The sequence below is a fragment of the Coregonus clupeaformis genome, chromosome 21, assembly GCF_020615455.1.
Source record: "Coregonus clupeaformis isolate EN_2021a chromosome 21, ASM2061545v1, whole genome shotgun sequence".
NCBI lineage: Eukaryota > Metazoa > Chordata > Actinopteri > Salmoniformes > Salmonidae > Coregonus > Coregonus clupeaformis.
The window spans coordinates 34,806,256-34,819,284 of record NC_059212.1 but is presented as its reverse complement, the minus strand read 5'-3'; the positions used below and the strand labels follow the sequence as shown (position 1 = coordinate 34,819,284).

Below are 13,029 nucleotides of genomic sequence, written 5' to 3'. Positions count from 1 at the left end.
GTTTAGGTGTTCCTGACCTTAGTTGTTTGCTATCGAGTTGCGCAGGTTTAAGCCAGGTGTGGTGAGTTAGCTAATTAACTTGTAGTTCACCCATGCTTTCAGTCTCCCTGAGTAGTAGTTCTAATCATGTTCTTGTTGATGTAGCTCTGTCTTTTAAAGTAAAATGTACATTACTAAATATGGTCATTTAAACTAATGAATGGAATTATGGGATCGATGTCCCGTATACGGGACGGTTGAGCTAACGTGCGCTAATGTGATTAGCATGACTGTTGTAAGTAACAACAGACTTTCCAGGACATAGACAGGTCTTATATGGGCAGAAAGGTTACATTCTTGTTAATCTAACTGCACTGTCCAATTTACAGTAGCTATTACAGTGAAAAAATACCATGCTATTGTTTGAGGAGAGTGCACAACAACAAAAAACTTATCACAGCAACTGGTTTGAGACATTCACCTCTGAAGGTAAATAATGTACTTACATTCAATAATCTTGCTCTGATCTGTCATCCTAAGGGTCCCAGATATAAAATGTAGCATAGTTTTGTTTGATAAAATCAATTTTTATATTCAAATGTAGGAACTGGGTTCTACAGTTTGAACCCCTGCTGTCTCTGGCTCTACACCCACCCTGCCCGGCCATCATTAGCTTATACAAGTTAGTGTATAAGCTAATGAGCCATCATGTATGACATTCATGGGAGGGTGTAAATTTACATTTTGTATTACCATATACTTTTTGTATGTTCTCTATAGTTATGTACTTGAAAATGTATCAATTGACCAATTTGGCACATTTGGGCAGACTTGATACAAAATAGTCCAGTATTGCAATGCTTCACTGGATCAATCTGAAACCTTGCGCGCACACTGCACAAAATCTAAATTGCGCCTAAACTGCAACATTATATTGTGGCCTTTCTCTTGCATTTCAATTTTTTTTTCTTGTTTGTATTATCTTTTACCAGATCTAATGTGTTATATTCTCCTACATTAATTTCACATTTCCACAAACTTCAAAGTGTGTCCTTTCAAATAGTATCAAGAATATGCATATCCTTGCTTCAGGTCCTGAGCTACAGGCAGTTAGATTTGGTTATGTCATTTAAGGCGAAAATTGAAAAAAAGGGTCCGATCCTTAAGAGGTTAAATCATGTTTTCCATAGTGTTACCTGGTCTAATTAACAAATTAAAGTTATTCTAATTAACTGCTCATTCTCATTGGTAAATATGTGTGGGTGGGATTGAGGAGCAAAGGGATAAATTATGTCCTTTTCTCTCAGCTCAGGGTTAAACATCATTTTACAATGTGCTCCATAGCAGTTTGTTTGTAGCGGCCTGTATGTACAGGCAGTTGATTTAGGTTGTTCTGGGGAGAGTTGGGCTCTGTTTAGAGCTGGAAAAAGGGGTAATGCGTTATGCTGTTTAGCATTTAAACCCAGTCTTAGCTGCAGTAGGAACACTATTGAGGGGCTGAGCTTTACACTCGCTGTCATTTTTGTGAGTTTTCATATCCTGAATGTTGCTGCTATGGACAACTGTTTTCGAGACAAGCCATGTATCCTGAAATCCTGCATCTGTAATAAATTCAAGTATTGTTCTTGTACAATTATGGGTCCTCCTTATTCTCACCTATCACCTCCCTTGGCTACTCTGGGTCCGCTATTCTACAAAGAGAGAGTGAACATTTTGTGGTCACATTCTAATACATTGTTACTTCAACATGTCATGACACTATACCATTATGTTTGCTCTGCACTTTCTGTAAAAATAGGTCTGACTGTCAGAGAAAGCATAATGACTAGGTATATGTGTTTCAGAGACAGGTACTGTACATAGAGGACAATACAAATGTGATATTAACTCAAAGCTAATGAGGTAAAAACATGATTGAAAGGGTCTCTGTGCCTATACATTTACAGTACATTTACATTGATTAGAGAGAAATCCAACCCTTCTGACTCCCTTGCAACTGTCACTTATCCATTGTTGATCTGTTATGATGTAATCCTGATTGAATGCAAATAGTCTGGGTACACCTGGAATGGGTTAATATTTCACAGACCAGGAAACTCTAAAGTCTAATAGTATCCTAGTTGGGGACTTACAGTAAACAGGTGGTGGTTTCCTTCACATTTTCCTCCCTCCAGGTTGGCGGATGAATGGGAAGTGTGTGTTCTTCATCAATGGAGCCTATGGGAGCTATGAGTAATATTTGGAATGCTGCAGAGGGATTGTTGGACAGCTGCTCAGAGGAGGACTATGACTGTCCCATATGTCAGGATGTCCTGAGAACCCCCATCAGGACCAGGAACTGCAGACATGTGTAAATATACAAAACCATAACCCATAGTCAGGCCAAGGCATTGCCCAGGTCAAATAATAAAATAACCAAATATTTGAGGTCAAATAATCCACAAAATGGCTGGCTCAGCTCAATACTTTAGTTGACAGATGTCTGTGATGGTACAAAAAAATGTCTAAGCCAACTCATGAGGATATGTCCTATAGCCTACAATAAAATACAATATCTTCGAAACAATAACCATCTCTGTCCTCACAGGTTCTGTAAAGACTGCTTCCGCCTGGCTGTGAGGGCCCAGGGACCACACTGTCCCCTGTGCAGGGGCCCCGTATCGGAGACTGAAAAGAGAGCAGCAGATGTCCAGCAGCAGATGAGGGAGAGGAAAGGACAGTGCAGGGCCTGTGGTACTACGGTAGGAGACACTATTTATTACACTTTGTGTATGATGTTTACACTACAATATTTTACCTGTGTGGAGTACAGAACATCTACTCAGTGTTTTGTTACCTAAATACTGAGGAGGGCACTGTTCTTCCATTGTTTCCCCTCCATTTACAGTCATGCTAGGGGAATCCCATAGCTAGTACATTTAGTTCTTCCCCAAACCAACACTACAATCAGGTCGCTGATCAAAGGGATAACACACAGGAGGAAAACTCTGTAGTCTACACATCTACACACTACGATAAATATAGTCCAAAGTGTGCTTATGATTTTCACCCCCTTAAGTATTTCTAGGGGTGAAAAGTATACTTCATATAGGGGGAAGACCTAAGGGGTTGAAATGTTAATAAACACACTCGGGACTATAATATCACAGTGTATGTGCTCCTTTTTTGATGATGAACATTTACTTTGATATCTAACACCTGCTCAAAGCCATTGGATGTGTGTACAATGTTACATCCCCTGATCATAGACAAACAGCATATCTCGATGAGGTAGATTACACAACTCTTACTTTTAGATTCATTTCATCTATCTAAGCAGTGGCGACCCGTCATTTAGGGCGTTTTGAGCCCCACATTTGTAGCTTTTTTGGGGTGGGTGGGCTTGCCTGTTTTCCATGTTATTTTGGCATTAATACGTGTCACACATCAGTTTGCAAACAATGTAAAAAAAAAAACAATCATTGAGTTAATAAAGCCGCATACAAACATGGTCTATTTTTTGCTTTATTGAGTAAGGCAGCTCAAAGATAAAGGTGTTTCAGCCTAGCTCAGTGTTTTCTGTGGTGGTGGGACAGCCAGCGGAAAATACGGAGCGTAGGTGTTGGTAAGGTTCTCTAGTTACGCCGTGATTGGCTCAGTGTTCTGTCACTCGTGGGGACACTACATCACCGGCAAGTCTAAGGGTAGATCTTGAAAATTCAAGCCCCTTGGGTGCTGCCATAGAGTTACATTAGAAGTGCCCATCCAAGAAGGCTCAAAGTCATTAGCCACAGATAAAATGACGTCAAATGACGTTATCTACAGTAGCTTTGATTGGACTGATCATGTCAACATCATACTTTCAAAATCTTGGCTAGCAGTCATCATCATGAATCTTGTCGACAATCTACTGGCAAATTCTTTTTAATCCTTGTCATATTATAGAAATTATAGATCAAACGTATCGGTGATCATCGGCCATTGGACATAAACATTACACAACAAGTTGGAAATCGCAAATTCAACAATGATTGGTTTGGAAGGAAGCAGTTGTTAACTGCAAGCATTGCAAAGCAATCACTAGCCTGCTATTCAGTGGAGTGGCTGTGTAGTCCCAAGTCTGGGATTAAGGGTCTCTTTTCCAAGCTTAAAATGATAAACATTCAACATTGGCCATGCTGTCAATGAAGCATGATTTGTGCCGTGCACAAAACAACTGTTAACTCGGAACTGGGAAATCTGACAGTGAGTTCAAGACAACTGGGAACTCGGGGAAAAAACTAGCTCCGACTGGGAAAATAAGTTTTGAATGGGCATCCAACTCGGAATTGTAAGTCGGGAACTCGGGCCTCTTTCTAGAGCTACGACCTGAAGATCACTGACGTCATCATGATTCAACCTTGTTTTTTTCAGAGTTCCCAGTTGAAAGCACCATAAATCCAGAGAATTTGGTCGATTTTCCCCTCATAATTTTGCCTACTGTTATGACTTGGTGGTGCACATGTAGCCTATAACCTGTTTCATTGAATATTGTAAGAGCTTTCATTGTCTGCTTATATTCCCCCTTTATTTATCCTACGGTTCTGACTTGGTGTACAGGGAGAACACTGTAAGAACGGCCCATGTTCTGAATTCTGTCACTGTACATTTCAAAAGTGCTGAAAAAATAGTTAAATTGACTATGTCCGTCCTAGCTCGCTCATTAATGTCTTCATCGAAATTACAGATTGCCTCTTACCGCTTGTTGTCCCCTTATGCCATAGTTTGCACATCTCAATTTTCAGTAGAAACCAGATTTGTTTAAGCAAGTCAGCCATATCAGCTATGTTTTTTTTAAAGGCAGTAAATGAGGCTGAATGAACTGTTTCGCTGCCAGACAAGGTGCCGCTGATAGCCATGTGTAGCAGTGGAAAAATGTTGGGACTGCTGTTGGGACTCTGCTGTTGGGACAGCTTTATGTAGGCCCTAACGGTTTGTGGGCACCGTTTGTCACCGTTATAGTACAAATAATGTATTGTTTGGTGTTGTGTTGTGTAGCGGCTTTTCTGGCATGCATCCCACATATATTTAATTTTTTTCACAGTTGAAGTCGGACGTTTACATACACCTTAGCCAAATACATTTAAACTCCGTTTTTCACAATTCCTGACATTTAATCCTAGTAAAAATTCCCTGTCTTATGTCAGTTACGATCGCCACTTTATTTTAAGAATATGAAATGTCAGAATAATAGTAGAGATAATGATTTATTTCAGCTTTTATTTCTTTCATCACATTCCCAGTGGGTCAGAAGTTTACATACACTCAATTAGTATTTGTTAGCATTGCCTTTAATTTGTTTAACTTGGGTCAAACGTTTCGGGTAGCCTTCCACAAGCTTCCCACAATAAGTTGATTGAATTTTGGCCCATTCCTCCTGACAGAGCTGGTGTAACTGAGTCAGGTTTGTAGGCCTCCTTGCTCGCACATGCTTTTTCAGTTCTGCCCACAAATGTTCTATAGGATTGAGGTCAGGGCTTTGTGATGGCCACTCCAATACCTTGACTTTGTTGTCCTTAAGCCATTTTGCCACAACTTTGGAAGTATTCCTCTTTAAGGAATACCTGGAATAGAATAAAGCAATCCTTCTACCCCCCCCCCCTCCCCCAATAAAAAAAAAAGAAGGAAAAAAAGTGGTTGTCCCACTGGCTATCATAAGTTGAATGCACCAATTTGTAAGTCGCTCTGGATAAGAGTGTCTGATAAATGATGTAAATGTAAAAAAAAATGTCAATGTGTGCTTGGGGTCATTGTCCATTTGGAATACCCATTTGCGACCAAGCTTTAACTTCATGACTGATGTCTTGAGATGTTGCTTCAATATATCCACATAATTTTCCTTCCTCATGATGCCATTTATTTTGTGAAGTGCACCAGTCCCTCCTGCAGCAAAGCACCCCCACAGCATGATGCTGCCACCCCCATGCTTCACGGTTGGGATGGTGTTCTTCGGCTTGCAGCAAACCCCCTTTTTCCTCCAAACATAACGATGGTCATTATGGTCAAACAGTTCTATTTTTGTTTCATCAGACCAGAGGACATTTCTCCGAAATGTACGATCTTTGTCCCCATGTGCAGTTGCAAACCGTAGTCTGGCTTTTTTTATGGCGGTTTTGGAGCAGTGGCTTTTTCCTTGCTGAGCGGCCTTTCAGGTTATGTCGATATAGGACTAATTTTACTGTGGATATAGATACTTTTGTACCTGTTTCCTCCAGCATCTTCACAAGGTCCTTTGCTGTTGTTCTGGGATTGATTTGCACTTTTCTCACCAAAGTACGTTCATCTCTAGGAGACAGAACGCGTCTCCTTCCTGAGCGGTATGACGGCTGCGTGGTCCCATGGTGTTTATACTTGCGTACTATTGTTTGTACAGATGAACGTGGTACCTTCAGGCGTTTAGAAATTGCTCCCAAGGATGAACCAGACTTGTGGAGATCTACAAATTTTTTTCTGAGGTCTTGGCTGATTTCTTTTGATTTTCCCATGATGTCAAGCAAAGAGGCACTGAGTTTGAAGGTAGGCCTTGGAATATATCCACAGGTACACCTCCAATTGACTCAAATGATGTCAATAAGCCTATCAAAGATTCTAAAGCCATGACATCATTAACTGGAATTTTCCAAGCAGTTTAAAGGCACAGTCAATTTAGTGTATGTAAACTTCTGACCCACTGGATTTGTGATTCAGTGAATTATAAGTGAAATATTCTGTCTGTAAACAACTGTTGGAAAAATGTACTTGTGTTATGCACAAAGTAGATGTCCTAACCGACTTGCCAAAACTATAGTTTGTTAACAAGAAATGTGTGGAGTGGTGGAAAAACAAGTTTTAATGACTCCAACCAAAGTGTATGTAAACTTCTGACTTCAACTGTATTTGCAATTGTAGGCAAACATTTGATACAATAAATATGTTGAAATGACGATATGACTGGAGTCATTGCAAATCAATTTGTGCCACTTGTAGTCTACCTGGAGCTGGCAAAACAATTTAATAAATAGCCTATAACTTCAGTTTATTGTTGTTGTAGCATTGTGTTATTATGAACGCATTAGATTGACGGTAACAGTAGTCAGATTAGGCTACAGGTAAAACACATAAAAAAAAATAAACACTGGCTGTTGTTGACAAGCATATTCAGTTCATATACACTACCCTACCGGTCTAAAGTTTTAGAACACCTACTTATTCAAGGGTTTTTCTTTATTTTTACTATTTTCTACATTGTAGAATCATAGTGAAGACATAAAAACTATGACATAACACATATGGAATCATGTAGTAACCAAAAAAGTGTTCAACAAATCAAAATATATATTTTGTATTTGAGGTTCTTCAAATAGCCACCCTTTGCCTTGATGACAGCTTTGCACACTCTTGGTATTCTCTCAACCAGCTTCATGAGGTAGTCACCTGGAATGCATTTCAATTAAGCGGTGGGCCTTCTTAAAAGTTCATTTGTGGAATTTATTTCCTTCTTAATGCGTTTGAGCCAATCAGTTGTGTTGTGACAAGGTAGGGGGGGATTAAAGAAAATAGCCCTATTTGGTAAAAGACCAAGTCCGTTTTATGGCAAGAACAGCTCAAATAAGCAAAGAGAAATGACAGTCCATCATTACTTTAAGACATGAATGTCAGTCAATATGGGACATTTCAAGAACCTTTAAAGTTTCTTCAAGTACAGTCGCAAAAACCATCAAGAGCTATGATGAAACTGGCTCTCATGAGGATCGCCACAGGAATGGAAGACCCATAGTTACCTCTGCTGCAGAGGATAAATTCATTGGAGTTAACAGCCTCAGAAATTGCAGCCCAAATAAATGCTTCACAGAGTTCAAGTAACAGACACATCTCAACATCAACTGTTCAGAGGAGACTGTGAATCAGGCCTTCATGATCGAATTGCTGCAAAGAAACCACTACTAAAGGACACCAATAATAAGAAGAGACTTGCTTGGGCCAAGAAACACGAGAAATGGATATTAGACCGGTGGAAATTTGAAAAGTGAATGGGGCAAGAAGTTTGAAGTTTCTTCACTTGTCTGTGTCTTATAAAAATAAACATAAACTAACTTCATAACTTCAAAGCCCTGATTGCTAGGGTCATTTTAAGATGTCAGGCTTGAACATCCGTTTAGCCATTTTGGCACAGTGACTCACTACCCAAACCAGACGCAACTGGTTTCAAGTGGCCAAGAGACGTCATGTGATCTCCTACTGCTGTCTAGTGGACGAACTGAGAATCAGACAGAGGATATATGGTATTGCACATTGCACATATATGGTATTGCACATTGCACATTGCACAAGCCCTGCACTTTTAAAATGGCTGCATTCCAGTGGGAATTTGTGCATGTTTAGAGCACCACCATTAGGTAAAAGATTTTGTGATATATTTTTATCTCAAAACTAGACATTCAAATCTCTTATTCTCCAACATGGGGACAATTGGGGCGACCCCCCTGAAAAACAAGAAGAACAAATAAGGTACATTTAAATTTTGGGGGGCTCTGTAGTAGTCACATTGTCTCTGACACCTGAATCTGAATCCCACAGTTCTTACCTTTCTAACAGTACTACATGTGTTTGTAGGACTTATAGTTTTGAAACTGAAATGTACTTTATGAGGGTAGTATACAATATTGTGTGTCATTTATAAAATGCCACCAGAAGGGGTCAGAGTTTAGCAGTTGAAAGGCTACACTTGATTTAGGTTACATTGTTGCGTGCTAAATGTTTCTGATCAGTGATAGATGACCAAACAAATAAATGAGCTACCACCTTCACTTGTCCAGCCAGAGATCAATTAACCAAATATACAGACGGAGATTCAGTGAAACAAAATCACATTGATTGATTATCAGTCACAGGCTTTTGGTAGCGAGTAGGACACTGTTCATTTTTATTGTGTGTTACTTTGACCATATAACATTCTTGTTGAATACCCAGTTCTTTTTGAGTTAGCATTAAATATTGTACACTCCCCTGTATTTTAGATTTTGACAAATAAACATTATTTGGATATATCTGAATGTCTATCATCTGTTTGATGCAACAGAGCCCTGTACGGCTTATAAAAATATATTCAGTGAATACATAAAGGCAGACACATTTTGAGGCTTGATCGAATAGATCCATATTTATTCTTTGGTCCTTTATCCTGTGTAGGTACACTGGCAATGGTGGGCTGTGGAAGCAGAGTGCTTGTGGCGAATCGTCTTGATCCGTCTGCGGTGTACGGCCAGATGGATAAGACTGCCGGAAGTGGTGTAGGGCTCGTAGACCTTAACCACAAACTGTTTGGACCTCTTGCAGAAGATTTGCTGATACTGCAAGACATGGTTGTGGTGTTACCATTTTACACTTTTTGTGGAAGGGATGTAGGGCAACACACCTTTGTTGGTATCGGTGTCAATTAACAGGTGTGGCTTCTTAAAAGTTGATTTGTGGAATTTATATCCTTCTTATTGCGTTTGAGCCAATCAGTTGTGTTGTGACAAGGTAGGGGGGGTATACAGAAGATAGCCCTATTTGGTAAAAGACCAAGTCCGTTTTATGGCAAGAACAGCTCAAATAAGCAAAGAGAAATGACAGTCCATCATTACTTTAAGACATGAAGGTCAGTCAATACGGAACATTTCAAGAACTTTTAAATTTTCTTCAAGTGCAGTTTCAAAAACCATCAAGCGCTATGATGAAACTGGCTCTCATGAGGACTGCCACAGGAATGGAAGACCCATAGTTACCTCTGCTGCAGAGGATAAGTTCATTAGAGTTACCAGCCTCAGAAATTGCAGCCCAAATAAATGCTTAACAGAGTTCAAGTCACAGACACATCTCAACATCAACTGTTCAGAGGGGACTGTGTGAATCAGGCCGTCATGCTCGAATTGCTGCAAAGAAACCACTACTAAAGGACACCAATAAGAAGAAGAGACCTGCTTGGGCCAAGAAACACGAGCAATGGACATTAGACCGGTGGAAATGTGTCCTTTGGTCTAGAGTCCAAATTTGAGATTTCTGGTTCCAACCGCCGTGTCTTTGTGAGACGTTGTGTGGGTGAACAGATGATCTCTGCATTGCGGGGGTGCTTTGCTCGTAACACTGTCTGTGATTTATTTAGAATTCAAGGCACACTTAACCAGCATGGCAACCACAGCATTCTGCAGCGATAAGCCATCCCATCTGGTTTGGGCTTAGTAGGACTATCATTTGTTTTTCAACAGGACAATGACTGAAAACACATCTTCAGCCTGTGTAAGGGCTATTTTCCCAAGAAGGAGAGTGATGGAGTGCTGCATCAGATGACCTGGCCTCCACAATCCCCCGACCTCAACCAAATTGAGATGGTTTGGGATGAGTCGGACCACAGAGTGAAGGAAAAGCAGCCAACAAGTGCTAAGCATATGTGGGAACTCCTTCAAGACAGTTGGAAAAGCATTATGTCACCCGATATCCCGAGGCCATTCCCATACGGGCGGCAGTCTCCAAGGGAATCGCCCGGGAGCTGTTCCACCTCTTCAGCCAGGTGGGCATCCCGAACGAGATCCTGACCGACCAAGGTACCGAGTTCATGTCCCGACTGATGAAAGATTTTTGTGCTCTCCTACAGCAGATCTGGACCTCTATCTTTCACCCGCAGACGGATGGGCTCGTCGAATGGTTCAATAAGACGCTCAAACAAATGCTGCGGAAGGTCATCGAGCGGGACAGGAAGAACTGGGACCAGCTTCTACCCCACCTAATGTTCTCAATCCGAGAAGTTCCCCAGGCATCCACTGGGTTTTCCCCTTTTGAACTCCTCTATTGGAGGAGACCACACGGCCTACTGGATCTCGCCAAGGAGGTGTGGGAAGCCCAGCCGAACCCCTTACGCAGCGTGGTGGAACACGTAGAGACGATGAGGGAGCGGATGACAGCCATATGGCCAGTGGTAAGGGAACATATGGAGAAGTCCCAGCGCGCCCAAGCCAAGGTCTACAATCAGGGGACCCAGCCCCGAGAGTTCCAGGTGGGTGACAAGGTGTTAGTTTTAATCCCCAAGCAGAAAGTAAGGTCCTGGCAACATGGCACGGGCCGTACGAGGTGACAGAGAAGCTGGGACCCGTAAATTACATTACGGAGACTACATCACACGGCGGTGACTCCCTCTGCTGGATGTGCCAGGTCTCGACAGGTCCTCCGATCAGGGCTAATTGGGACTGATTAAGGCTGGTGAGTAATCAAGGGGCTGATTGCTCACCAGCCGTATGGAGCCCATAAAGTTGCCAGGAGGGCAGCACAGGGGAGAGGTTGGAGGTAGTGAGAGGTTGCTACCGGATAGACGTCCTCACGGTCTGCTAGAACCGTGGGGCTTGGTGTTCTACCCCAGAGGAGACAGCATTCCCCGGAGCCCAGAAGACGGTAACCCGGAAGAGGTCTACTCCGAGTCTGATCTGTGTAAACGTTTAGATCAAACCCCCTGGTCTGCCACATCTTATAATCTCCACCCGGCACAGCCAGAAGAGGACTGGTCACCCCTCAGAGCCTGGTTCCTCTCTCGGTTTCTTCCTAGGTTCCTGCCTTTCTAGGGAGTTTTTCCTAGCCAACGGTGGCTACATCTGCATTGCTTGCTGTTTGGGGTATTAGGCTGGGTTTCTGTATAGCACTTTGTGACATCTGCTGATGTAAAAAGGGCTAAATAAATACATTTGATTTGATATAGCAACACGATCGGCGGATTAGATAATTTTGTAGCTAATTATGGTTGCTAATTTGTTGAAAACAAAAATAATGTTACTTCACACATCACCCATTTTATGTATAGACCTATGTGATTTCACTTCTCAGAAGTTTCTCAGCAAGATGAGGGTTCACTACAAAAGCTGCAGGAAGTACCTTGAGGAGTATGGCACCCCTCTTGACGCACCACCCCCACCAGTCACACCAGCGACTCAGGAAGTCAGCCGTGTACCAATGGATACAATCCACATGACTGGGCAAGTATACAGACATTGAATCCACCGAATCATAGGATTGGTACTACTAGTATTACTTTTAATAATACTGTAGTAGCAGAAGTAGCCTATTAGAACTTGAAATACAAGTATTGGTACTGTAGTGTGGTACTACTAATAGTAGCAGAGGGAGTAGTAGTCCTTCTGGTTATTTTAATAGTAAAGGTATAGGCCTAGTACCTGACTATGGTGGAAGTGTTCTAGAGGCCATAGTGCTGTCGCTATCCAGAACTTTTCATGGTCAGTGAAGGTGAACCGAGCACGCCTCCATTCTCATCAACGGGGCTGTAGTGGAGCAGGTTGAGAGCTTCAAGTTCCTTAGTGTCCACATCACCAACAAACTAACATGGTCCAAGCACACCAAGACAGTCGTGAAGAGGGCACGACAAAACCTATTCCCCCTAAGGAGACTGAAAGGATTTGGCATGGGTCCTCAGATCCTCAAAAGGCTCTACAGCTGTACCATCGAGAGCATCCTGACTGCTTGCGTCACTGCCTGGTATGGCAACTGCTCGGCCTCCGACCGCAAGGCATTACAGAGGGTAGCGTACGGCCCAGTACATCACTGGGGCCAAGCTTCCTGCCATCCAGGACCTCTATACAAGGCGGTGTCAGAGGAAGGCCCTAAAAATTATCAAAGACTCCAGCCACCCTAGTCATAGACTGTTCTCTCTGCTACCGCACGGCAAGTGGTACCGGAGCACCAAGTCTAGGTCCAAGAGGCTTCTAAACAGCTTCTACCCCCAAGCCATAAGACTCCTGAACATCTAATCATGGCTACCCAGACTATCAGTTCTGCATCATAAGGCATCTACCTAAGATCCAATCTTTTAAAGTAAAATAAGGCAGCATCCTAGGAATATCAATAACCAGTCCTAGATAAGACAACACTGAAACTACTCAGTCTGCATTAAGCTGACAGCTTGGTTTGAATTGGTCGATCTTTACTTTGTCCCAGTTACAACTTATAATCAAGGACATGACTCATTGGACCGTAACATCAGCAAGAGGACAGAAACGTTATCATCTTAATGTC

The 13,029-nt window shown here is 42.0% G+C and overlaps 1 protein-coding gene across 1 annotated transcript; it reads left to right on the top strand.

Moving 5' to 3' along the window:
• The first annotated feature begins 2,164 nt into the window (after window positions 1-2,164).
• Window positions 2,165-11,994, top strand: LOC121534440 (E3 ubiquitin-protein ligase RNF138-like). The gene is made up of 3 exons (XM_041841036.1): window positions 2,165-2,329; window positions 2,567-2,720; window positions 11,827-11,994. The coding sequence occupies exons 1-3, from the start codon at window positions 2,166-2,168 to the stop codon at window positions 11,992-11,994; spliced, it is 486 nt and encodes a 161-aa protein (XP_041696970.1). The 5' UTR covers window position 2,165.
• The last annotated feature ends 1,035 nt before the right edge of the window (window positions 11,995-13,029 follow it).

Coding starts and splice junctions, on each gene's coding strand:
- LOC121534440 (XM_041841036.1), top strand. CDS start 2,166: ATGGGAAGTGTGTGTTCTTCATCAATGGAGCCTATGGGAGCTATGAGT. Junction 2,330..2,566: donor ACCAGGAACTGCAGACATGT/GTAAATATACAA, acceptor CTGTCCTCACAG/GTTCTGTAAAGACTGCTTCC. Junction 2,721..11,826: donor GCAGGGCCTGTGGTACTACG/GTAGGAGACACT, acceptor TTCACTTCTCAG/AAGTTTCTCAGCAAGATGAG.